General features: G+C 39.3%; 1 protein-coding gene and 1 long non-coding RNA gene across 2 annotated transcripts in view; one reads left to right on the top strand and one right to left on the bottom strand.

The window, feature by feature from the left end:
• The window catches only part of LOC107307983 (uncharacterized), an 8,275-nt gene extending 6,076 nt beyond the window's left edge, over nucleotides 1-2,199 (bottom strand). Inside the window, exon 1 of the long non-coding RNA XR_014942050.1 lies at nucleotides 2,077-2,199. This is a non-coding gene — a long non-coding RNA (uncharacterized LOC107307983). The remainder of the gene's footprint in view (nucleotides 1-2,076) is intronic.
• TM9SF2 (transmembrane 9 superfamily member 2) lies at nucleotides 2,199-25,436 on the top strand. The gene is made up of 17 exons (XM_015851506.3): nucleotides 2,199-2,470; nucleotides 4,718-4,785; nucleotides 5,474-5,567; nucleotides 6,521-6,648; nucleotides 10,778-10,907; nucleotides 11,369-11,493; nucleotides 12,159-12,270; nucleotides 13,893-13,972; nucleotides 14,064-14,172; nucleotides 14,297-14,429; nucleotides 14,667-14,786; nucleotides 16,586-16,643; nucleotides 17,284-17,443; nucleotides 18,959-19,110; nucleotides 20,145-20,256; nucleotides 20,579-20,750; nucleotides 24,756-25,436. Exons 1-17 carry the CDS (start codon nucleotides 2,336-2,338, stop codon nucleotides 24,821-24,823), a joined length of 1,956 nt encoding a protein of 651 aa, XP_015706992.2. The 5' UTR covers nucleotides 2,199-2,335; the 3' UTR covers nucleotides 24,824-25,436.

Below are 25,436 nucleotides of genomic sequence, written 5' to 3'. Positions count from 1 at the left end.
TAGGAATAAGAAAGCTAGATAAACAACTTAAATTTCAAATACATTGCGTTTATAAATACCTAACATATAATCTAACATATGATATTTATATCATAAATTAGCATATGTTTATATTAAACAATAATTGAATATGTGGTGTAGAAATCTATAAAAATAAATTAAAATAACCTAAAGTAACTGTATATTATGTGATCTAAGTGCCCAATGCTATGTCTGGTCATACTCTGGGTGAACTGACTCATCTGCAGGTCCATCCTGCCCACTCCATATCCATGCCACTAGTAGTCATAGAATCACAGAATCATTAAGGTTGGAAAAGACTTCCAAGATCATTGAGTCCAACCGTCCACCTACTGTCGATATTGCCAGTAAACTGTGTTCCTTTCATCTACATGTTTCTTGAACACCGCCAAGAACTCAGTCACCTCCCTGAGCAGACTGTTCTAATACCTGACTACTCCTTCAGAGAAGCAGCTTTTCCTAATACTCAACCTGTACCACCTCTGGCACAACTTGAAGCCATTCCCTCTCGTCCAGTTGCACAGGAGAAGAGACCGACCCCTACCACACCATGGACTCCCTTCAGGTAGTTATAGAGAGCAATAAGGTCTCCCCTGAGCCTCCTCCAGGCTGACTAATCCCACTTTCCTCAGCCATTCCTTATAAGACTCGTGCTCCAGACCTCTCACCAGCTTCATTGCCCATCTCTGAACATGCTCCACGGCCTCAATGTCTGTCTTGTAGTGAGGGGCCCAAAACTGAACGCATCCATACAGCCCCCCATCCCAGACATACCAGACTTCCATGTCAGGGGGTAGAGTACCCCAAAGGTTTGACTATTAAGACAGATGTCAAGAAGGCGTTAAGAACCGCATTCTTATCCTTAGCGGTAATGTTCCTTACAGCATCCAGTAAAGGATGGAGGTTGTCCTTAGCCTTCCTCTTACTGTTAGTGTATTTCACAGAATCACAGAATGACCCGGGTTGGAAGGGACCTCAAGGATCATGTAGTTCCAACCCCCCTGCCTGGCAGGGCCACCAAACATACACATTTACTAGATTGAGTTGCCCAGGGCCCCGTCCAACCTGGTCTTGAACACCTCCAAGGACGGGGCATCCACAACCTCCCTGGGCAGCCTGTTCCAGGGCCTAACCACTCTCCTAGTGAAGAACTTCCCCCTAACATCCAACCTAAATCTTCCCTCTTTTAACTTAAAACCATTTCCCCTAGTCCTGCTATTGTCAGCCCTTTCCAAGAGTTTACTCCCCTCCTGGGAGTAAGTTCCCTTCAGGTATTGAAAGGCTGCAATGAGGTCACCCCGCAACCTTCTCTTCTCTAGGCTGAACAAACCCAACTCCCTCAGCCTGTCCTCATAGGGGAGGTGCTCCAGCCCCCTGACCATCTTCGTGGCCCCCATCTGGACCCTTTCCAAAATCTCCATGTCTTTTTTGTACTGAGGGCTCCACACCTGGACACAGTACTCCAGATGGGGCCTCACGAGAGCAGAGTAGAAAGGGACGATCACCTCCCTATCCCTGCTGACCACCCCTCTCCTGATGGAGCCCAGGATCCCATTTGCTTTCTGGGCTGCCAGAGCGCACTGCTGGCTCATGTTGAGTTTTTCGTCCATCAGAACCCCCCAGGTCTTTCTCTGCCGAGCTGCTCTCAAGGACCACTCCTCCCAGTTAAATTTTTTGTGAAATTTGTGAATTTTTTTGTGTGTATTTGTGAAAACAAATCTTGTTGTCATTTACTACAGTGGTCAGGCTGAATTCAAGCCTGCCTTTTGCCTTTCTAATTTTCAACTAGCAAATTCTTTGCACTGTCCCCAAATTGCCTGTCCCATTCTTACATCAGTATAACGCCAGCTAGGTTTAATTCTCCATATTCTACAGAGAATTAAAACCTGCGTACACCCACCAGAACACACGTCCCCACAACGAGACTCAGGGCACAGAGAGTCTGTATGTTGTGTTGATGAATATGATTTAGCCGGGAAGTATTGGTAATGGTTGGACTAGATGATCTTCTAGGTCTTTTCCAACCTTGATAATCGATTCTGTGAGAGGCCTTACCGCGCTGCCATGGAAGCGGAGCGGGCGGGGCTCAACCCGGAACCGAACGCTCAGCGCTCTCCCGCCGTCCCCGCCCCGTCCCTGCCGGCCCCCGTCGGGCGGCCGCGCGGGGTGACGTGTCCGAGCGCCAGGAGCCGGAAGCGGCGGCCGCTCCAGGCGGGGGGGACGCAGCAGAGACCGTTGTTGCGGTGGGGGCTGCGAGCGAGAGGCGCCGAGGGAGCCGCCCCCCCCTCCTCCTCCTCCTCCACCGCCGCCCGCCATGGCCCTGCGGCCGCTCCTCATCGCCGCCGCTCTGCTGGCCAACGCGTCGCCTCCCCCTGCCGCCGGCTTCTACCTGCCGGGCCTGGCGCCCGTCAACTTCTGCGAGCCCTCCAAGGAGAAGCCCGAGTGCAAGGTGAGCCCGACGGGCGGCCGTGCTAAGGGAGGGAGGGAGGCCTCGGCGCCTACCCGCGTCTGCGCGGCCTGTATGTGCTGCGTTTCCAGCAGGTCAGGAGTTAGTTAGCAGCCGCTGGTTGCGGGCAGGTACCCAGCCTCAGTGAGCACACAGTGAGCACACAGTGACAGCTGTATCTGCCTGGCTGTCACAAGTCCGCAGCATAGAGCTTCCCCATTCCAAACGCCGTGATCCCAAACTCTCAATGACGTTGAGATGTACATAAACCGGCTGGCAAACAGCTTCCAGAGCTCACCCAAAAGAGCAGAAACTGCCTTAAGAGCAGACAGAATCACAGAATTATCAAGGTTGGAAAAGACCTAGAAGATCATCTAGTCCAACCATTACCAATACTTCCCAGCTAAGTCATATTCATCAACACAACTTCCAGATGCTTCTTGAACACTCCCGTGGTCGGTTGTTGTTTTTGTGCTTGCAGGACTGGTGAGAAAACTTTGCATAACTAAATAGCGAATTTGTGAGGATGCTGAGTAATAGGGGTCTGTTCTATCTCAGGCTGGACATTAGGAGGTATTACTTCTTGGAAAGGGTAGTCAGGCATTGGAATGCACTGCCCAGGGAGGTGGTGGAGTCACCGACCGTGGGAGTGTTCAAGAAACGTTTGGATGTTGTGTTGAGGAATATGATTTAGCCTGGAAGTATTGGTAATGGTTGGACTAGATGATCTTCTAGGTCTTTTCCAACCTTGATAATTCTGTGATTCTGTCTGTTCTTAAGGCAGTTTTTGCTCTTTTGGGTGAGCTTTGGAAGCTGTTTGCCAGCCGGTTTATGTGCAAAGCGAGACAGAGGCATGTAGCAAGTCTGAATCATTCTTTCAGTTGAATTGTCCCCATGTGTGGTGAGGAGAAGATAATGCACAATCAGATAATTGCCGTAGCATAATATTTATGTAAGTGGGTAAAGATAAACTTCCTTGTACAACATTGATTTTTCACGTGTTCTAGCTGAGTTCTTAGGGTTGCCACCACTGATTATCACTTCAGTAATACTGAGTTCTCCCCCATTTGGTCTTTTTTCAGTAGTGCGTGGGAACAGAACTAGGGGTAATGGGATGAAAGTACAGCATAGGAAGTTCCGCACGAATGTGCTTAAGAACTTCTTTACAGTGAGGGTGACGGAGCACTGGAACAGGCTGCCCAGGGAGGTGGTGGAGTCTCCTTCTCTGGAGATATTCAAGACCCGCCTGGACGCCTACCTGTGTGACATGGTGTAGGGAACCTGCTTTGGCAGGGGGGTTGGACTCAATGATCTCTAGAGGTCCCTTCCAACCCCTACAATTCTGTGATTCTGTGTGAAATATATACGTAGTTAAATGATAATAGATAAATGCCCAAACCAGCTTAAGTTAAACAGATGAAATACAGAAAGACTGTGGGACTAGCTTAAGGGAGGAGATTTTGGGACTAAGGGGGAAGAGAGATCTACTACTCTACTACTACTCATTAGCAGTAGATCGCTACTGTAATTAATGTGAGTAGATCAGACTTACATCTGTAACCACAGCAGGCTGGATTTTAGGTCCTTCCTCAGAATTGGTTGGAGTTGTTGATAAACTTTTATAAACAGGTGAATGTGGATATCCTTGTCCTGTCTTTGGAAAACACGGCTGTTCGAACTTGAAATTATCAGTTTGAGTATATTCTTTAAATCCCCACAGCAGAGTTTTTGGTTGGTTCATAAATGAATTATTTGTGGACCAGCACACATGCACTGGTCTGTGCTTTTCACCACATCCTTTTAAGACTTCTTATGCAGAAGTTATGGTGATGGCTATGATAGCTGCAGCTGCTACATTAAGCTAAAACTGGCAGCTGTGATAACTGTATTATTCTTGATATCTTATAGTCTGTACGCTTATGTTAGCCTTAAAGTGGTTTGTCATGTGGACTCTGTTTTCCTCATGCTTAGATAGCATTTAATGTCTGGTCCTGACGGATTAATTCATTACATGAGAATCTGCATTTCAAGATATGCAGTTGCATAAATCTTATCTGTCCAGTGTGAGACTTTCATTTACCTTATTGATATAAGTCTATATATATGTGTGTGTATTTATGTGTGTGTGTATATATATATTTGTGTGTGTGTATATGTGTATATATATATATATGTGTGTGTGTGTGTGTGTGTGTAATATATATATGAGATCAGGTGAAATATAACCACTGATTATCTTGATTCTTTCAGTCTGGAATTGAGCTGTTTGTGAACAGACTTGACTCTGTAGAGTCTGTCCTTCCCTATGAATACACTGCGTAAGTATCTTGTACTGTGTATCGTTCTAGTTTTCACTTCTTCCAACAAGATGAATTGCATTTCTCTTTAAGTGCTATTAGTGCCTTAAATTAGCTGTTTCCAAATGAGGAATGTCCATTTATTTTTCCATTTTAGTTTTATATTTCCTTTTTTTTTTTTTTTTTTTTTAAATTAAACAGTTTGTGAATCTCGAATGAATTTCCAAGAGATGGGTTTTCCATTCCCTATTTCTTGAATTTATTTGCAGATTCTCTCCCTCTCCCTCTATATTTACAGTAATTTTATAGGGCAAAGTATTACTGCTGTCCTTAGTAGCCTGTAACAAGGTGTGAACTTCCCATCAATTATCTTAATGAGGTGTTAAATGCTTTCTCGGTACTCTTCGTTGGAGTACACAAAATTTATCTGTGCTCTGTAAAAGTATGTAAAGCTGCTGCTTCGAAAAATATTTTGCTATTTAATATGGAAGAGATTAAGCACAAGTTGTGTCCACATCTTAATGAATACAAGCATGGGACACTTGAAATTGGGAAGAACATGGAAGGTGTGTTTCAAGATTCAAGTAAGAAACTGTTGTATATATAGTTCCTTTACTTGTGATGATGGTTTTAATTTGGGCTACAGTATTGGGTCTGACATGTACATCTATGAAACTTTATTAATTTTGCTATCTTTTCTATAATTCAGGTTTGATTTCTGTCAAGCGGAAGGAAAGAAACGTCCATCTGAAAACCTTGGCCAAGTGTTGTTTGGAGAGAGGATAGAACCGTCTCCTTACAGGGTTTGTTCTGTGAAAAGGGTTTTTATTAATACTTAGAATCCAATCTAACCAAAAGAGGTCAGAATCTCGAAGATCCTTTCATTAGGGCTTTTTTGGATTTCAGTATTTGAGATTCCACATAATTTAACCTAACTTTGCATAGAATCATAGAATCACTCAGGTTGGAAAAGACCTTGAAGATCATCAAGTCTAACCACAACCTAACCATAGTACCCTAACTCTAACAACCCTCTGCTAAATCATATTCCTGAGCACCACATCCAAATGGTTTATAAACACATTCAGGGATGGTGACTCAACCACCTCCCTGGGGAGCCCATTCCAGTGCTCAACAACCCTTTCTGTAAAGAAGTTTCTCCTTATATCTAACCTAAACTTACTTTGGTGCAACTTAAGGCCATTGCCCCTGGTCCTGTCATCAGTGAGAAGAGACCAATCCCGCTTGTAGTTTGTGGCCTGAAATGCTGTGGAGGTTTTCTTCTGTCCTTGGAACCTTACTTAGAGGAAATTGAGTACCCTTACTCTTGAAACCAGGTCCAAGAATTGTGCAGCTGTAGAGTAGAAGAATCAGAAATGGTCTTTCTGGTGACTGAGACTTTCTCCTTGCACAGTACATGTTATCAGAGACAAAATTCTTGTTTGAATCTGTATGGGACAGTATTGCTACTGTGAGGTCACATGACTTGTATGGTAAACCACAGTAGAAAATAGATGTTGACTGATAACAAGATGCTCTTAGTGTAGAGATCTTACAACGTGCTCTAAGATCACAAAGGAATTTTATAGTACGTGCCAATATGAAAAGCTCCTCTGTAATGTCAGTGTATATAGTCTCAATAATACTTGTTATTAGCATGCATGACAATAAGTGCATGGGGGAAAACTTGTTAACTTCTGAACCTGCAGAAACATGCTTTTGCTAACCATTCCTCATATGTACTTCATATTTGTAGTTCACATTCAACAAGAAGGAGACGTGTAAACCTGTTTGTACAAAAACGTACGACACCAAAAAGCCGGAGGATAAGCAGAAATTAGATTTCTTGAAAAAAAGCATGCTACTGAATTATCAGCATCATTGGTAAGTTGACAGCAGCTCATGGATTGGTTATTCTAATGTACTGTTGATAGTTCATGTAGTTGGTCATTTTGTATTTGTGTGTTAATACAGATTCAACGTGAAGCCTTTGCACTAAGTCTCTAACCCTCCTGCTTTTGCAAAAGTTATTTTGTATATTGCCTTAATATATTCATTTGCTTATTTTTTACTTACGAGCACGCACCGGGAATGAGTGCTTTTGTCATGGAAACATACTTGTTTCCAAACATGGCGTGGGATATTTTTTTTCCTGCTGTCTGCTCACTGTAAAGTGCTGCTATTTCTTTGCATCTGCAAGCGTAGAAATTGATCTGAGGTAAGAACTGAAACTTTCAGTCTACTTTTAGGTCATCTTTACTCTCTTCAAAAGCCTTTGCGCTCCCTTTGTAATGTTGTGCCCAACAGATGGGATCAGCAGTTCCGAGTATGCAAAGTTTCTTTTCTGTATAGCATATGGAAGTTAAAAGCAGCCAATGAAAATGAGCTAATTAACTTGAGGAACATGTACACACTGAATCTTTTTCTGTTCTCTGAGATCCTCTGTAACAGATAAAAAAAAAAATGTAACTGGAAAAAATACGTAGAATCATAGAATTACCCAGGTTGGAAAAGACATTGAAGATCATCAAGTCCAACCGCAGCCTAACCTTAGTACCCTAACAACCCTACACTAAATCATATCCCTGAGCACCACATCCAAAAGGCTCTTAAACACATCCAGGGATAGCGATTCAACCACCTCCCTGGGGAGCCTATTCCAGTACCTAACTACCCTTTTTGTAAAGAAGTTCTTCCTAATATCCAACCTAAACTTGCCCTGGCGCAACTTGAGGCCATTTCCCCTCGTCCTGTTGCTTGTCACTAGTGAGAAGAGACCTGCCCCAGTCTCACTGTAAGAACCTTTCAGGTACTGGAAGAGGGCGATAAGGTCTCCCCTCAGCCTCCTTTTCCCCAGACTAATACATCATTATAGTCATTCCCCATGACTATACATCATCTAAATCACCTTGGAATGTGTGTTTCTGCTTGGATGTCGAGGTTCTTTTCTGATGGTCTATAAAGGTGAGGCCATGTGGGTGAGGCCATAATAATATGTATGCTGAAGTGATGCTGATTTTTTTACTTAGGACTCAGCTGTGCTCTGCATCAAAATCCCGGAGCTGGGAAACATTTATCTGCAGCTTCTGTGTAGATGTTATAGATGGCGTGCATGGATATTTCTCTCTGTTGTGCTTTGTATGTTGGTGTTCCGTGCTAACACCAGCCTTTAGGTGCAGATGCAGAAGGAACAACTTAGGCATTAAGTTGTCTGAGCTGTTCATTTTGGCATGTCTTCAGAATAAGCATAGTTAATATTGCTCAGATAATTCCAAATACGTACTGATTGATTCACTAAAACAAAAACTGGTTTTCATCTAATTAAATTAAAAGATTCTGAATATATATAGTAAAAAAGCAGGTGAAATGTTTAACGTTGCTGGTGTCATTAAATATTTTTCCTCTTATACCACATTCTGTTTGTTCATTTCCAATACAGTCATCCATAGTGAATAGGCAGTGAGTGCTTTTTTGCTGTTCTTAGAAGCTGATGCTGTCCTGCCTAGGGGGTAGACTGTCTCACTGATGTAAATCTTGGAAATCTCTTGAAAATGAGTGAAGTTACAAGCTGATAAACTAGATGAGAGGTTCACAGGCAGCAGCTACATGTTTGTGTGAGTGAATAGGGGAGTAAATTAAGGAGCTCTGAAAGATGCAATTGCTTTTGCAGGGATTTGTAGCGTATATACCTAATGCTGAAATAATTAGATTCAATCAAGGATACTTCATTTGGTTATATTCCTATTAAATATTGCATGTGTTTATAAAATTTGTGAAATTATATCAAATAAGTGGCTGCATTTTGCGGTTAATGATTCAGGAGTGTGGTATAGGATTCTGATACATGGGGATCAGCAAGGTGTAGCATAAGTGAGGATTTGACAGAGGTTTATTATCAGGCTTCAGCGTGTCATAACATTTCCTGGGAAACACGGATGGTGCAAAGTACTTTTAGGGTTTTAAAGGCCACTTAATAAGATTAGTAATTGACTTACTGAATTGGACTTAACAGCAATGGTGATATCTTGTCTGACCATGTTCATCACCAGATACTCTTGGAAGACATATAAGTATACTTGTATAGCTTATTTGCACCTCATGTATAATCTCTTCAAGTCATTTCAAATGTGAAGATTAACTCTGAAAAATGATTTGCTTCTTAAGTTATCAATTTGTTCCAGCGTTGCAGCTTGAAGGCAGCTTTGTATGCCTTTGCTGCAGAAGATGCAGGGGCAAACATTTATTACCAACCAAAGTAATTTGCAATAGGTTAATGTGCTTCCCAGTTTTTTGTTTTACAAAATGGAGGTACTAACAAAACCAAGAGCTACCTCTTGCATATGTTACGGAGGTAGAATCTCAAATAAGAACCAAGTATTATGACTTGCACCTGGAATAGCTGCAAATCAGCAGCTTCATTGTGCCATGTACAGCAAGGCCAGGCAAGTCAGTTTCCATTGTTGCTCCTGCTGTTCATGGCTCTGCTAGAGACTGAGAACTTGCAAACTGTGTTTTTGAAAGGGGCTTTCTTTTTTTCTTTGAAACTTTCTTCCGTTGTGTCAATATGAGTCAATATTGCTACCCAGCTCTGTACACAGCTAGTGGTGAGGATGATGCAGACCTCATTATTGTTTTATCAACAAAGACACCACGTGTCACTTAGTAGTTCTTTATTGTTGTCTGAAGTCCTAGCTGTGTATGAAGTACCTACTGAGACCTTAGCAGGTATCTGTTAACATTCACAGAATCACAGAATTATCAAGGTTGGAAAAGACCTAGAAGATCATCTAGTCCAACCATCACCAATACTTCCCGGCTAAATCATATTCATCAACACAACATCCAAACGTTTCTTGAACACTCCCATGGTCGGTGACTCCACCACCTCCCTGGGCAGTGCATTCCAGTGCCTGACTAACATTAACAGCTTAGTGATTGTAATCCCGGAATGCATCACTGCAAAGAATATTCAGCAGCTTGATAAATCTTACAGAAACGTGTCTTGTTAAGTTTGTGAGATGTCTTTTGGTTTAGCAGTACCAAGAGGTGGCTGTTGTCTCACATGTTCACGTGTGTCATTTACTAATTGAACTGTGTAAATATATCTTGGAGCAATTAATGATGATCCGAATAATTAAAGATTTTAAATCTTCTTTGAATAAATTGCTTTTGGGATTTATCTTCCAGCTAGTTAAAACACTTCATTACATAAAGAAGCACATTCTTAGTGCCTTTTTTTGTGCAAAAGAAGAATTGAGCATGTGATGAATATCTCTCAATTTAAAAGTATATTTTTAGGTAGACAGTGGTGACATGTGATACTCTTCAGGGGTTTATACTTGGGACCGTTTAATATTTTCACTAGTTATATGGGTAATGGGATGGAGCGCACCCTCAGAGAGTCTGCAGATGATACCAGGCATTGTGGTACAGTCAGTGATTTGGGCCAAAAGGATGCTATCAACAAGGAGCTTGAAAGGTGGACCTGTGCAAATCTAGTGCAGCTAAACAAGGCCAAGTGTATGGTCTCACACCTGGGTTGGGGCAATCCCAAACGTAGATACAAGCTAGTTGGCGAGTGGATAGAGAGAAGCATGGGAAAGAACTTGGCGATACTTCAAGCAGTGTCAAGAAACATGCATTTTGCAGCTGGAGAGCAATTAGAAAGTTGGAGGATTTATAATGTATATGTAATGTGTGAGCACAGTTTTTTGTTTTTATTTTGTGTTTTGTCTTAAAGAAACTGAAAACGATCATTTTAGCTGCTATAATGGATGACTTGGGCTATTTGTAAAGGGAAAAATAATGAAACAGTTAATCCTTGTGTCTTCAGCGTGGAAGAGCTTTGTAATTTGATCTGTGTTTGTAAGGACACTTTAGAAACTGGCTCAGTAAATAGAACGCTCTGGTAGGCCATTTATTTCCAACACACCTACCCGTGGATTTGTCTATTTTTATTTGCATTATGCTGTATGTTTTGAAAGATGATGAAGTGTCTGTGTGTAATTCACAGGATTGTGGACAACATGCCTGTGACCTGGTGCTATGATGTTGAAGATGACCAGAGGTTCTGCAATCCTGGCTTTCCCATTGGCTGTTACATTACAGAAGATGGCCGTCCAAAAGATGCCTGTGTTATTAATGTAGGTTGGAGTTTAATTTTTTTTAATATCCCCTTTTTACTGTTCTAAAGACTTACATTTCTTCTGTGTCCTGTTTCTACGGTGAGTCTTTGCTAAAAAGACTTTTGTTCCGCTAAAACTGCATGTTTTTATGTATGTGCAGGTACTACAGTTTCTGAGTCTCACCTCAGCTTGACTAAGAACTGTCTCCTCTATTGTGTAATGATACAGAAATGCTCAAAAAGATAGAGGAGAAAGAATGTGGATAGTGTGTAGAATATAAGGAACATAGGAGAAGAAAAATGTTGGCCTTTGTTGCCTGTGATGCCTGAACTTTCAAGGGCTTGAATGGGAACAGTTTATAGCAGGCATATTTTTTGACAAGAAAACTATGCAATATAGAATTAAGTTTGTAAGGCTTTCAAGGTGTTTTTATCTTCTTGATTTTTTTGAACTTTTTTTTTTCTTTCATATCATTTTAGTCAGAATTTCATGAAAAAGATACTTTTTATATCTTCAATCACGTTGACATAAAGATATATTACCACGTTGTGGAAAATGAAGCTCTAGGAGCGAGACTTGTTGCTGCTAAACTTGAACCAAAAAGGTCAGTATTCAGAAATAAGTTGTTGTTGAGCAGTGATCCATCCCAGCATACTTGCTTTGTTTTGAAGAAATCTTTTCAGATATATGACATGTACATTAGCTTTCCTCTTGATTGATAGAGGACTGATGCAATCTTACTCTGAATTCTGTGGATCTTTGTGCACTATTTCCTATACGTGCCAAAAAAGATAAAGTGAAACTTGGAAGTAATATGTGTTGAGTGAAGCAACCCTAGTAGGCAATGTAGGCAATATCATCACTGAATAAGCCATCAGTGACCAAGGCAGGAGTAATTAGAGAGCAAGTTTTGATGTCTACAGCAGTCAGGATCTGAATGCAGTGAGATCACAAGTATGTCCATCAGTTGTTTGGTGTCTGTGCAGCCTTTCCGCAGCTGTTTTTATTATTATTGATGCTGTGTTTTAGAGAGTGTGTTCTTCTGTAGTTATGCTTTCGGAGATATACTTTTGTGTAAACAGTTTGTGTGTCAAAATGTCCTGCACTTTTGACGCGCTCCTTAGGAGTTCTGAAAGTTGAGACATTAAGAAGTATAACATTTAAGGGAAGAGTCGTGGATGAAATCGATGCTTGTGTAAGATAAGCAAATGGTATCTTAACAGTGTTGTTAGTGAAGCGACTTTCATTCTGTGTTTTTTCCTCCCTCAGTTACAAGCATACTCATCCAGACAACCCTGATTGCTCAGGAGTGCCTATGGATATAAGCAATAAGGCCAACGGAGAAGTCAAAATTGCTTATACATACTCAGTTTCTTTTCAAGTGAGTGCTAAGTTTTTTTATGTTAATTACTTCTTAAGATGCAATCTTTTGTGTTAGTAATCAGAATTATAAAGATAGCTAAAGTTATTTCAGAACAATACATTTGTGGTTTAAAAACTTAAATTGGAATGTGACTCGGGACCTAAATATATGCCCTACAATTTTGCATCCCTCCCCACGCACCCTGAAAAATACATCTAGTTTTTAAAAGAATCACACTTTTTATGTCTGTTTAGACTGTCTGGCAGATTTTTTCTCACTCTAAGCTCTAACTCTGAGAAACTGTGCATTTTGGTAAATCAGTGCTGTAAGCAGATCTACAGGAAAAGCTTTATTTTTTTACCCAAGGTCTTCATATACATCTGTAGAAAACTATGTAGCTGATATTCTTAATCCCTCTGTTTTCTAGAGGCAAAGAAACAGCTCATCAGGCAAATGCAGGGAGGGGTGTTACTTAAATGTGTCTCATTAGGATGTGCAAGCAAGATGTACCTTTTAAAATGGAATTCCATTAAAAAATAATAATAAAAAGCCCAAGTATTAGTCCAAGACCTGTATTGTTTCTCTTATACAAATGGCATGCCCAGCTACGTGTGTTCTACTGTCTTGTGCATAATGTTACATGACTTGGAGGTCTTCCTCTGAAATTCTGTCAGGTCAGTGGATCGGGTCAGCTCAGGAGGACAGGAATTGAGGCAGTATAAATAGGAGAAAAATGTGATCCTATCCTAGAATGATTGATAAGGTTGAGAAACTTGTTGCTTGCATTGAGATATAGTTTTACTGCCTTTATGAACTAGATACTTGATCTTGGCTACCGCATCCTGTAATCCATTGCTTTGGGTTTTTTTTTAATCTTCAAAAACAGGTGCTTTTGCTAGACTTACTGAAATAACATGCTGCGAGAAAAACACATGGCCGATTGTACTCACTGATAGTAGTACTGATGGTTTGTTTAATAGTAACCTTCAGGTTGATTAGCACTATTTATTCTTGTTTTCATGTTGACTGTGAAACATAAAATAAACAAGTGCCGTCTTAGAAGTGTTTCTGATCAATGAATATTTAGTCTGAATGAATATAATCAATTGAAAAACATCAAGGAGGAAAATTTCCTTCTATTAACAACATAAGTTTGTAGTATTGTCTTCCCAGCTGTCTTGCAGCATTAGCTGACTGTAGTTGGATTGATGGTTGGTGCATGAAGTGGTGTGAATGTGGGAGGTAACTTGGGCAGTTGTGTTTGAAAAGCAGACCTCTAGGCTGAAGGCTGTTTATATAGCACAGCTTTGTCTCTGAATATGGTGTGTGTTGACTTGCATACCCTAAAAAAAAATTCACGTTCTCAATTAGTTCATTAGTCATCTGGATTTCATGTGAATTAATAGAAAACTTCGTGCTCAAGGAGGACACGGGTCTTAATATTATTCAGAAAGTGTTTTATTTTAGATTCTATGGTCAACTCTTCAGTCTGTTTTAAGTCAGTATTAAAATACTACATGTAAGCCATTCCAAAGTAAATTTCAATTCATCTTGAGATTTAAGATGGCTTTGCATGAATATAAACTCTTGAATTTAAGTTGGACTCTGGTTGTGTCTGAAACCAATGTTTCTTCTTCCAGGAAGAAAAAAATATAAGATGGGCGTCAAGATGGGATTATATTTTGGAATCCATGCCTCACACTCATATTCAGTGGTTTAGGTGAGAAGAAAGTTTGTCTTCAAGCATAATGTACTAAAATGTTGTGATGTTGTGATATGAATGTTGACTTGCTGTTTTTCATTCCATGCAGCATTATGAATTCCTTGGTGATTGTCCTTTTTCTGTCTGGAATGGTTGCTATGATTATGTTGAGGACGCTGCATAAAGACATTGCAAGATACAATCAGATGGATTCCACTGTAAGTCTGAAATGTACCTCCTCAAGTATATTTATAATGCAGTTTCTTTCTACGAGAAGTTATTCTGTTACAGGCTTTGCAAGTGGTGATCTACTGCATTAAAATAGATGGGTTTTCTTTACAGGAAGATGCGCAGGAGGAATTTGGCTGGAAGTTGGTTCATGGAGATATCTTCAGGCCCCCAAGAAAAGGAATGCTGCTGTCTGTTTTCCTAGGCTCTGGCACGCAGATCTTAATCATGACTTTTGTTACGTTGTGTAAGTAATAAAAGGGGAAGGAGTTGGATCTGTAGAAACGATAGTTTCAGTGCTAATTGCTTGTCAGAAAGCAGTACAGTTTTGTCTTGAAATGCCTTAAAGTCTTAAGATTAGAAACAGCTGAGCTGATACAGTTGATATGGAAGTTTTTAATCTTAAATCTAGGTACAGTATGTGGTGTACTGGCTTTAAGTCCAGTGTGTAATTAATTTCTTAAATTATGCATCTCCTTCATAGTTTTCGCTTGCCTGGGATTTTTGTCACCCGCTAACCGGGGAGCTCTAATGACCTGTGCTGTAGTTTTGTGGGTACTGCTTGGAACTCCAGCAGGTTACGTTGCTGCCAGGTTCTACAAATGTAAGTATAAGTTATTTAAAATGACAGGGCTTAAGTTCATTAAAGTAAATTATCGTCACAGAACTGACTTCTGTTTTATGGTATGGTTTTGTAGTTTCCCTCAGGGCAAGATGGAGAAACGTATTTATCTTAACCACAGAAAATACATATAGAATACTGACATAGTTAAACTGATTTTGATGTGATCATGCTTAGGGACCCTGAATTGCTTTTGCTGCCATGTACTTACGGAATTAGGAGGGGAAATTAATTTTACTAATACTAATTACTTCTGACAATTTTGTACTTATGTTTTCCTATGGCTGGAGAAATGCAGAACAGACAGTAGTTAGTTGATACCATTTCCTCCCCTTACTCTAACTAGTTAACGTTTCAGGGCCTGTCCACTGACCACAGCTAGTTTGTACCTGTACCTTCTGGTTTATTTTATGACTAAGTGTGCCATTCTCTATACACTTTGTCTTAATTACCTTACGTAAGGTACAAGATTGTTTTCCTGTGGGGCAACAACTGGACAAAGAGCCTTCATTTTGAAGGAGCTTTCCCACAGTGGTAGTGATGTGATTTTTGAACTTCTCTTCAAACCAATTTTGCTCAAACAGAAGGAGGCTTAAATTCTACTACGTTCAACAATGTTTTTGGTCTTTTTATATCACGCTGGATGTTTTGTAGTTTTAGAGATATTTTGAAGTTTCTGATGGTAAACCGAATTCTATATTTTTAGTTGAGGTGATAATAATTATGTTTCCTATTATATTTGTAATGAGTTCAGTTGATACTTGAATATTCAGTCTAACTGAATATTACTCTGAATGATTACTCCAGATTTATTCTTGTTGCAATAAGTGGTGGCCCATACCCTATGCAGAGCATGTCAACATAGATGTTTTTCCTTGCAGTGTACCAATAAAGTACTGAGACTTAAACAGCAAAATACAACTGAAACAGTTATCCAGTTTTAAAAGGTTTTTTCAACGCTGCATTTAAAAAGTGAAGCCTGAGTTGAAAAAGAACGGGTTAATGTTAATTACCAGTGCTGTGTTCTACCAAGACTTTTTGAAGGAACAGAAACATAATTAAAATTGTTTTCACCGTAATCACTGCTGAGTCTTAAAATAAAGAAAAAAAAAGGTGTTATTAGGGCACTGCTCAGATGAAATTGTCAGCTGGAATTCCAGCGGGATGTTTTAGTTTGGAAATACTCTGACTAGAATTTTTATCAGTGTAGTACAAACTCGTAGGGATTTCTGTTTTTTAATACAGCTATCCTAGGTCTTTTGGTATCACCAGTGCTTAATACCCTTAAGATTTACTGGGAAGAGTGATGTTCTTTTAAGCATTAGTCCTGACTTGTGAAATTTTTAGACGAGAGGTATTTCAAGAAACCAGCTTAGCTTTCATTTCACACATTTAAACGTGTTTTGCTAATGAAACCTGTGTTCAAAGGCTAGGAAACCTGAAGTTCTTGATCATAACAGGTTTAAACTGTTTTTTTTTAAAGACTTGAAAGTATTTCAGATCTTCTTTCTTAGATAAAGCGCTCAGAGGCCTGGTTTATTTATTTGAATATTTATCTCGTGGATCTGGGAGTTTTCTTTGCTCTGAATCTTTGTGATCGAGCAATATGATGAAGGAGTTTATTTTATTATTACTAGAGATTTATTTAACTGTTTGAAATTTGAGCATGATAGCACATTATTTGAGTATTTGCAAGCTAAGTGTAACAGCTAAATGGACTGGAAAATTAATAGTTGTGAGCTTAATGCACGTTTTGATGACTATCAAATGTTTTAATATAGCATTTGGAGGTGAGAAATGGAAAACAAATGTCCTGCTGACATCATTCCTTTGTCCTGGGTGAGTTGAGAATATAGCCATGATTAAAAGAATTAAATTGCTTCTCTGACATGCATAGCTAATATTCCAGCTTCAGCTGTACGAGTAAATCTTATTACGTTGTCCCTTTGTTCCAGAAGCTGTAAGAACATGGAGGTGCATTTGACAAAGATAACTGTGTTAATGGCATGTCATACTTAGTTGTGTTTTTTTTTTTTAATTTAAGTTTATGTTTACTTTCACCATGTGAAAAAGCTGATTTAAGAAAGAACTAAATTATACTATTCAGTTTCAGACATACTTTTTCAATGCTTTCTTTTCCTTTCTGACCACGCTATAGTTGGTCTTATATGGTGTCATACACTGTATAACCACTGTGTTAAATTTTTCTACTTAATCACAGCAAGCAGTCTTACCCTGAAGCGTAGTTAAGACGAGCACATATTTGAAACTGCTTAGTTGGAATGTCAGCTCCTGCTGAAGTTCAATCCCACTAGATTACTAAAGAATCACTAAGCTTGACCTCTTCATTTGGATATTTTTTGTGTCATTTGATTTTAGGAGATTTGCACTAAAATCCTTATACAGTTTTATTGTCTTGTTAAGATCTTTAAATATGAAGAAGTATTTCTATGCCCTGAGTGTGTTATGTGTTTTTCAGAATCGTGTTTGCGGATTTTTTTATCATGAATCTCATTCTGTGGGGAGAACGCTCTTCTGCAGCTATTCCGTTTGGTACTTTGGTTGCTATTTTGGCACTCTGGTTTTGCATATCTGTTCCACTGACGTTTATTGGTGCCTATTTTGGCTTTAAGAAAAATGTAAGTATTTCTTGATATACGATGCTTTTTATTTTTATATATGTATGGTTGTGACTGAGGTAGCACCTTATCTAGTTCATGTTGTCAACTCCAGTCCTGTTCTATTTCTTTAAAACTGCATTATGTACCTGATCTTGAAATTCCAGGACTTGGATATTAAGCTATTGAGTCGTGGTGATATTTCTGAGCGCTGATCAGGCTTATCGTTGTATTGGATTGATTGACTGTTCCGGGTAATGCAGTGATCTGGGCATTCTTTATTTTAACTGTTATTTCTCTCACCACCAGAAAATTCTGTTCACCCAGCCAAGTGTAAAGGAAGGCAGCTTCTGCGTTTGTGGGCGTTTTGTTTTCTTTTCCCCTGTGTATTTTGTTCCTGTTCTCTGTCTACAGAGTCTGAGACAAGAAGGGTATCATCTTCTGGTCAAGTTGGGAGTTACTGTGAAATCTCTTAAGTCTTCTGTAAATGATGATTGCTGCTTGGCAGGCACTAACTGAATTAACTGGGATTTCCTCCTAAACCGAACATTTTTCTTACATACATGGGGGTTCTTTGACATGGGTGACCAAACCCTAAACAGTGAAATCAGTGGTTCTCTTTTGCTTGAAAAGTGGTTTACTATGCCCCACAAGCTTAAAGCTAAGCTAATTCTATACTTTTCCCCACATATAGGCAACCTTCATTTCAGCTCTCTTTTAGAGCTCATGAAATACCTTCAGAAAATATTGAATTATACTGGGAGGCTTTGTAGGTTGGTTGTAGTTATCCTATTTAACTTAACTGAAATTCAGTGGATTTTTTTCTCCTGATAACTAGGCAGAAGTTCAAACAAAAAAAAACCTTGCACTGTACAGAGACAGTTCCTTGGAAAAAAGGAGGGTTTGAGAAGGCAATGTGAACAGTGTCACAAATAGGTTAAAATCAAAACAGGAAAGCAAGAACTGAGCTGAAATGGTTGATTTTCTTGAGGTGATCTCTAAGAAAGGGGAAAGATGGCAGAGCATGTATTCATCTGCCTTAATTTTTTCTTTCCACCATGCTAATTTGTACATGTAGCTTAAATAGATTTAAAGTCATGATTAAGATAAATTAAAATTTCCAGATGGAATCCTCTCACTCTGTAAGTTTACCCTAATGTGATTCTCATAGCAAATCCTGAAAAACAATATGCAGAGATTTCTAGAAGGAAAAACCAAGAGTGCAGCACCACCATTCCCATGCTGAACAGTGAGAAATATATTCCAGCTAAGCAGCAAATCATAGATAATCATAAAAGAGGAGGTTCAAAATATCTGTTGCAGTGTTTTTACTAAGAGCTCTCTTTCAGCTGGTTAGCCTTGCAAATTTTGTTAGCTGAACTGGTAGAAAATGCATGTGTAATGGTAGATGAGCCTGTGCATATTCAGAATATATTAATAGGCTTCTGCCAGCATTCCTGTCAAAGAGAAAGTAAAATAAGTAGTGGTGTAGTTTGACTTGTGACTTATTTAGCAATTTCTTTGCTTTGTTTGAAGGCAATTGAACACCCCGTTCGCACAAATCAAATTCCTCGACAGATTCCTGAGCAGTCATTCTATACAAAGCCATTACCTGGAATTATCATGGGAGGGATTCTGCCTTTTGGGTGCATCTTTATCCAGTTGTTCTTCATTCTGAACAGTATTTGGTACGTTAACCACAAACTAAATGTAATCTTCTGTGTCATAAAAGCTTGTAATCTGTGTGGAAGTTGATTCCAGATGCATTGACTGATTTTGAGGGACACAGAATTACCAGAATGCTGGCTCAATACAAACGTAAACATTAACATCTTTTTAGCATTTTGTGGTTTAGAAGATGCTCAGTGCCTGTCTTGCTTGCTGAGGTGTACGGAGAAGGGACTGTGATATGCATAGCAATTTACAGCTGGCCCACAACATTCAGACAGCTGGGTGTGTCATGCTACTCCTCTACCTTCTTGTGGAAGTGCCTTGTTGACATATATGTATGTAACATGAAAGTAGTAAGCGTATCATAATTGATCTGAAGGTGTTTGGTTTGGTTTGGTTTGGTTGGGGTAGATAGCGTGACTACAGATACTTCAAAAGTTGTTGTCCTTTCAGAGGCATCAGGGAATAATTCTGTTAAATATCACAAATAATGCAGCTACTCCAGTTCAAGTGAATTTTGATGCGAGTTCATAGCATGCTGACAAACTAATCTACTGTAAGGATTTTGTCTTCCTCCCAGCACAGTTTAGTTATGAGATATCTTTAAACTGTTTCTGAACCTTGAATAGGTGCTTCTACTTGGCATACACAGCTGAAGCATTTGACATTTCTTGTTATTTTGCAGCTCTGCCCCTTTGATTGAAATGTGAGGTGAAGCCCAAGTTCTGAATTCAGTGGAAGAGGTCATGTTGACTTCACTGGAACTGTAATTTCAGTCATTGTGTGTAGTCAGTTTCTTCCCTACAATCCCAAACACCAGGAGCATGCTTGGGGCTCGCTTGCTTGCTGTTTTCAGACTGAGCTGTCAAGGCTCTTATTCTTGATGTGGAAAGCAAATTAGTCAGTTGTAGGAACATGGAGTTAATAGTGTCTCTGTGAGAAAGGAAGTACCTTAAGGTGAAGGTGATATTTCTGTGTACAAAGAAATAATACCAGTACAGTGTCCATTTAATTTTTGTTTTGTTTATTTTTTGAAACCTCTCTTCAATAGGTCTCACCAGATGTATTACATGTTTGGCTTCCTGTTTCTGGTATTCATTATTTTGGTTATCACGTGTTCTGAGGCCACAATATTGCTCTGTTACTTCCATCTATGTGCAGAGGTAAGAAATATTCATCAGTATTCGACTTAGTACTGCTTTAAGGATGCATCTGAAAAGGTTTACAGTAGTAGATTGAGTTGTTTGGGTTTGTTTGCCTGCTTGATACAGATGTTTCTTTATCTCTATCACTGAATAATGTAGTTAAAGTACTGTTGATTTTATATTTAGTTTTTTTCTGTAGAACTAGGAAAGCTTACTTTATGATCAAATGATAGTAGAAGAGAGATGGCTAGTAGCTTTGCGTTCAGTAGCAGAATCAGAGCATTAGAGGTATATGCAATTTTACTCATATGTCTTTCTTTTCTTTCCCCCCCACTTGCAGGACTACCACTGGCAGTGGCGCTCATTTCTCACTAGTGGTTTTACTGCAGTTTATTTCCTAATATATGCAATACATTATTTTTTTTCTAAACTGCAAATCACAGGAACAGCTAGCACCATTTTATATTTTGGTTATACCATGATTATGGTTTTGATCTTCTTCCTTTTCACGGGTAAGTACTTTGAGCCTTGATTTTTAAATGTTTACCTTCATCTTTACCTTCATCTCCCCATGGGAGAAGACTTGGCAAAGCTTATCTTGATACAAGATTACAAATATAACATATGTCTACAATATAGTCTCTTAATTTGATTTCTTCTGCAACTTTGTATCTCTTTCCCTGCTTCACTGAAGAAATGGCAGAGAAACATTTATTTTTGATACAGTATCATTAGAGACTTGTCATCTTTAGTGTGAGTTTCTGGACAAGCAGTGTCTCAAGTGCTGTACTGCACTTTGCTCATCAGTGAGATGAGGTGACAATCTTCCCTCTGCCATTATCTTCAATGCTAGAAAGGAATTTCCAGTCAGATATGCTTGTCCCTTGTTTGAAGTGGAGGATGCAGGAAGTTTCCTTTCAAATGTACATGCAAGAAGTTACCGCATGGCAATACCTCAAAATACATAAAAATATTTAATTCTGTTCTAGCATTCCCTACAGAGTAGTATATTTTTTAAGCTGTTTTGAACTGATCAGTGCTTAAAATGATTTCGGGTTCCATGTTTATGAAGGAAACCTAGTGATTTCTAAAGCTCTGATACAGCTTTATGCATACAACTATAAAGGCTATACTTTGCAGCCTGTTAGAGCACAAATGGTTTACCATCAGAGCTTTTAATAGAGATTCCACTATAAGAATTTTCAGTTCCACTGGACGCAGAGAAGAAAAATAATGTTCAGTTGGAGAAGAGCACTGATATTTGTGAGTGTTTATTCTTAAAACAAATATCACATATTAATGTCAAAGACCTTGCCACTTCAAAGCAGTTTGTGATCCACAACTGAATGTAGATGAGGAGCAGGAACAAGAGGCTCCAAGGAGTTTCTCAGGTCACCGATGGTTGAAAAGAGAGAATGTGATGTTACCAAAAAGCCTTTTAAAAAGCTGTGTCCCAAGAGTGTTGGGCTTGTGTCTATGTCTTTTAAATAGTCAGTTTAACTTCTTTGGGCCTTGGTAGCATGTTTTGGAGGTTGCCTATCATCTCTGTGTTTATCTGTATTTTGTGTGCTAATTAGCAAGCTGTTCTGAAGACACAGATCACATTCTGTTTTCCTTCCTCGCTCCCTCTTGTTCCTCTGACTTTTTCTTAACCTTTTATTTCTGATCTGGCTTTACTAATAGTCTCATTGAAGCACAAAACTTAAGAATGCATGGTTGTTAGCCTGAGAACAAGTGTACACTGCCATATGCTGATGCTCTTGGCCTGCCTCAGAAATTGTGTAGCCAGCAGGACTTAGGGAAGTGATTGTCCCCTTGTATGCATCACTGCTGAGAGCACACATTGAATTGCTTGAGCGTACGTAGAGAAGAGTAGTAAAGCTGGTGAAGTGGCTATAGAACAAGAGTTGTGAGGAACAGCTGAGAGAATTCGGGTGATTAGGCCTGGAGAACAGGAGGCTGCATTGAGGAGGGTGCTGGTCTCCTTTGTCAGGTAACAAGTAATAGGACAGGAGGAAATTACCTCTACTTGTGCCAGGGGAGAATAAGTTTGGACGTAGGAAGAATTTCTTTGTGGAAAGGTTGGCAAACATTGGAAGTGGCTGCCCAGGGAAGTGATGGAGCCCTGGTCCCTGGGGCATAGGAGAGATGTGGCACTAAGGGCAAGGCTTAGTGATGGGACTTGGTTTGTCAGGTTGAAAGTTAAACTTGCTGACTTCTTTAACAACTTAATGATTCTATGATTTCACATATACATCACATTTAAACATTGATATGCTTAAAGTCATGAAAACAAACAAACAAACAAAAAAAGAATCCTGATGTAAGTCTGCAATCCATTAACTTAGTTTCATTACCTTTTTTAATAGATATTTGATATGTTAGTCTTCAGTTGCGGACAGTTTTGGCCAAAGTCAGAATTGCTTTTGCATAGAAAATAAATGGGACTGTATTTTCTGTGCTGGGGCTTTTGTTCTAGCTGCTTTTCTGTACCTTACACATGTGATTTCCATCTCTCACTCACTTTGTTCTGTCAAGCCAGTCATGTCACATGATGCCTTCAAGATGTGTGCAGCACACTCTTTTCCTTTGCTCACATGTTCACTTTGGGTTGACCATCACCAACTGGCTGCGCAGTACCTGTCAGTGAATCTGGGAAATGCTTTTCAGGATATGTTCACAGGGATGCAAAGAATAAATGATTTACTCCTAGACCTCTTCAGATACTTTCTGTAGTAGTCATCTATATGTAATTGGGACAGCGGAGATGGTCTGTGATTCAGGCTAAACAGTTAGTTTGTATGCTTTAGTTCTTAGAAGTCTTCCACTTGTGCATTGAAATTATGGGAAAATATAAGCAAAATTAACTGTAGGATTAGAACTTTGAAGTATTCATACGCCTAATGGTTTGTTTTTGTTTTTTTTAAATTATGCTTAATGATTTTTTTGTTGGGTTTTGTTGTTTGTTTTTTTTTTTTAATTCCCACAAGAGTGAGGGTAAATTACCCTATAATTATGGAACACAGAATTCTGTCCATTTAGCTTGGTATACTGATATGCATTCCAAGGCGGATGATTCCAGTTCTCTGAGATGCACCCAAGCACTGAGATGAGGTTTTATAGCAAACATTAGATGCATGTTAAGGGGGTAGTGACTTCTCCAGATTTTTAAATGTAAAACCATGCTAGCAATTTAGCAAAAACTGCTCCTAAAGGCAACTGACTGCCTGTGTCAGGATGATAAAGAAGCTGAAAAGAGAAAATCATAATTGTTGTATCAAAACTATTCTGCTGTTGCTTACTCGTCTGTTAAAAATTGTCAGTATCAGGAAGGGTTCTGATGGTGCCCTGCTGCTATGTCAGTGTAACACATGCTTCAGGCACTTGCTTCCATACTGCATTCCAGGTCATTGATCAGACTCAGCAGGCAAAATACCGGGAGCTACATGACAAATCTTTGATTCACAGCTGGGACCGCAGCTACGTATCAGAGTCAATGAGTCAGTTAAACATCAGCAGTTTAGCAAGCGTGAAGGAAAAAAAAAATTACTGGGATATCATTCATGGTTCTCTGCTAGCTTGTGTACTGAATGAGTTGGTGTACGACTTCTGTTGTGCATCTTAGCAAATCTTCAACAAAGGTGGTATTTTAAAAGGTGGCTTTATAGGAGGTATGCAGGCACAAATCAGATAATTGTCACGGCTTTTTTCCTGTCCTACTTTTTGTGGGAGGTGAAGGTTCCTGTAACAGCTGTTCTGAGCCGCTTTTAAGCGCGGTATCGTTCTGACTGAGGCTGTGCTTTGAAGCAAAACAGTTTCAACAAAAATCTTGTGCATGTAAAGTAGTCGATACGTTTGTGCTTTGCCAGTCTGTCTGTTGGAGCTTCATAATGAGATTCTCCCTTTTTAAGGGAAACAGTCCTCATCCTTAAATTTCAGCTCAGGTTTGTTGATGCCTTTTGACTGCCTCATGTATTTCAGAAGCATTTATTTTTATGGTACATCGTACGTTTTTGGTAGGAAGTACAGGTTGCCTGGTAACTGCACCATGTATCGAAATCCTTATTAACTTCATCTGTGCTCTAATTTCCCGAGACCTTAAAGTACAGCTAAGATAGGCGAGCTTCTTTTGATGCTGTCACTCCAGTTGATTTGTTAAATCAAGTTTTCTAGCATCCAAGCAGACCAGGTAAGGTGTGCGGGACTGGTTGCTGAGGTAGGGTGTAATGGAGCAATACAAAGGAGCTGGCTTGGGGAATCGTGACAGCAACAAAAAGCCCAAGTGGTAGGAAGAGAAATGAAGCGACTTAAAATGAGTTCCACACAACATCTTTCTGATTGTGAAGACTGAGTACATACAGATTAGCGGATGCCTGTAAAGGCTAGGTTCCAGCTCTAACTTTATCTGATCTGATGATTATATTGAAGACCGCCAATAGCGGATTGCATACATAGATTGAAATTAATGGCTACTGAATAACTTTTCCTAATATGTAACCTTTCTTTTATTTTTTTAGGGACAATTGGATTCTTTGCATGCTTTTGGTTTGTAACCAAAATCTACAGCGTGGTGAAAGTTGACTGAAAATAAAAACAGCGTCAAGAATTAACGCGGAAGAGGTTAAATCTTCATGAACATAACTTAAAGACCTGGCCTGCGTGATGAACTCAAGCTTTATCAGAAGTGTTGGCTTTCTGTTCTTTGAGAATGATACTGAATATGCAGCTGCCCCAAACACTTTCTTCCACTAACACGTTTGTATTGTGACTTAACAACCTGTTTTCATGCAGATCTCAATGAAGATCAGAGTTACAATATTTATGCGTTTGTAAATACAACGATACCTTAAAATAAATGTTAAATTCTAATGGCAGAATAGAACCGGCTGTGTAACGCAACTTAATGATACTTCTGATTAAAGTACAATTGTAAATAGGATTTTCTAGCTTGGTAGGTGGGATGAATTATTTTTCTTTGAGGGAAATGAGAACTTTTTATTATGCTAACTTTGAAGGATGATTCTTGAGAAGCGTTGCTTTTAGTTTGGATGTGATTTTTATTTTTTACTGGTATTACGTCCACAAATATTCTGATTTCTGTGACTTCATTAGTTTCAGTGTTCTTGGCCTTTTAAACTACGTGCCTCCGAGTCCTTGAATTTATAAATTCATAATCTAATAAATATTGTTAAAATGTC

This window comes from Coturnix japonica, chromosome 1 (assembly GCF_054131305.1).
Source record: "Coturnix japonica strain WE chromosome 1, WE-NBRP24, whole genome shotgun sequence".
Classification (NCBI taxonomy): domain Eukaryota; kingdom Metazoa; phylum Chordata; class Aves; order Galliformes; family Phasianidae; genus Coturnix; species Coturnix japonica.
This window is presented reverse-complemented; position numbering and strand designations above follow the sequence as displayed.

Coding starts and splice junctions, on each gene's coding strand:
- TM9SF2 (XM_015851506.3), top strand. CDS start 2,336: ATGGCCCTGCGGCCGCTCCTCATCGCCGCCGCTCTGCTGGCCAACGCG. Junction 14,173..14,296: donor ACAATCAGATGGATTCCACT/GTAAGTCTGAAA, acceptor TTTTCTTTACAG/GAAGATGCGCAGGAGGAATT. Junction 20,751..24,755: donor GATCTTCTTCCTTTTCACGG/GTAAGTACTTTG, acceptor TTATTTTTTTAG/GGACAATTGGATTCTTTGCA.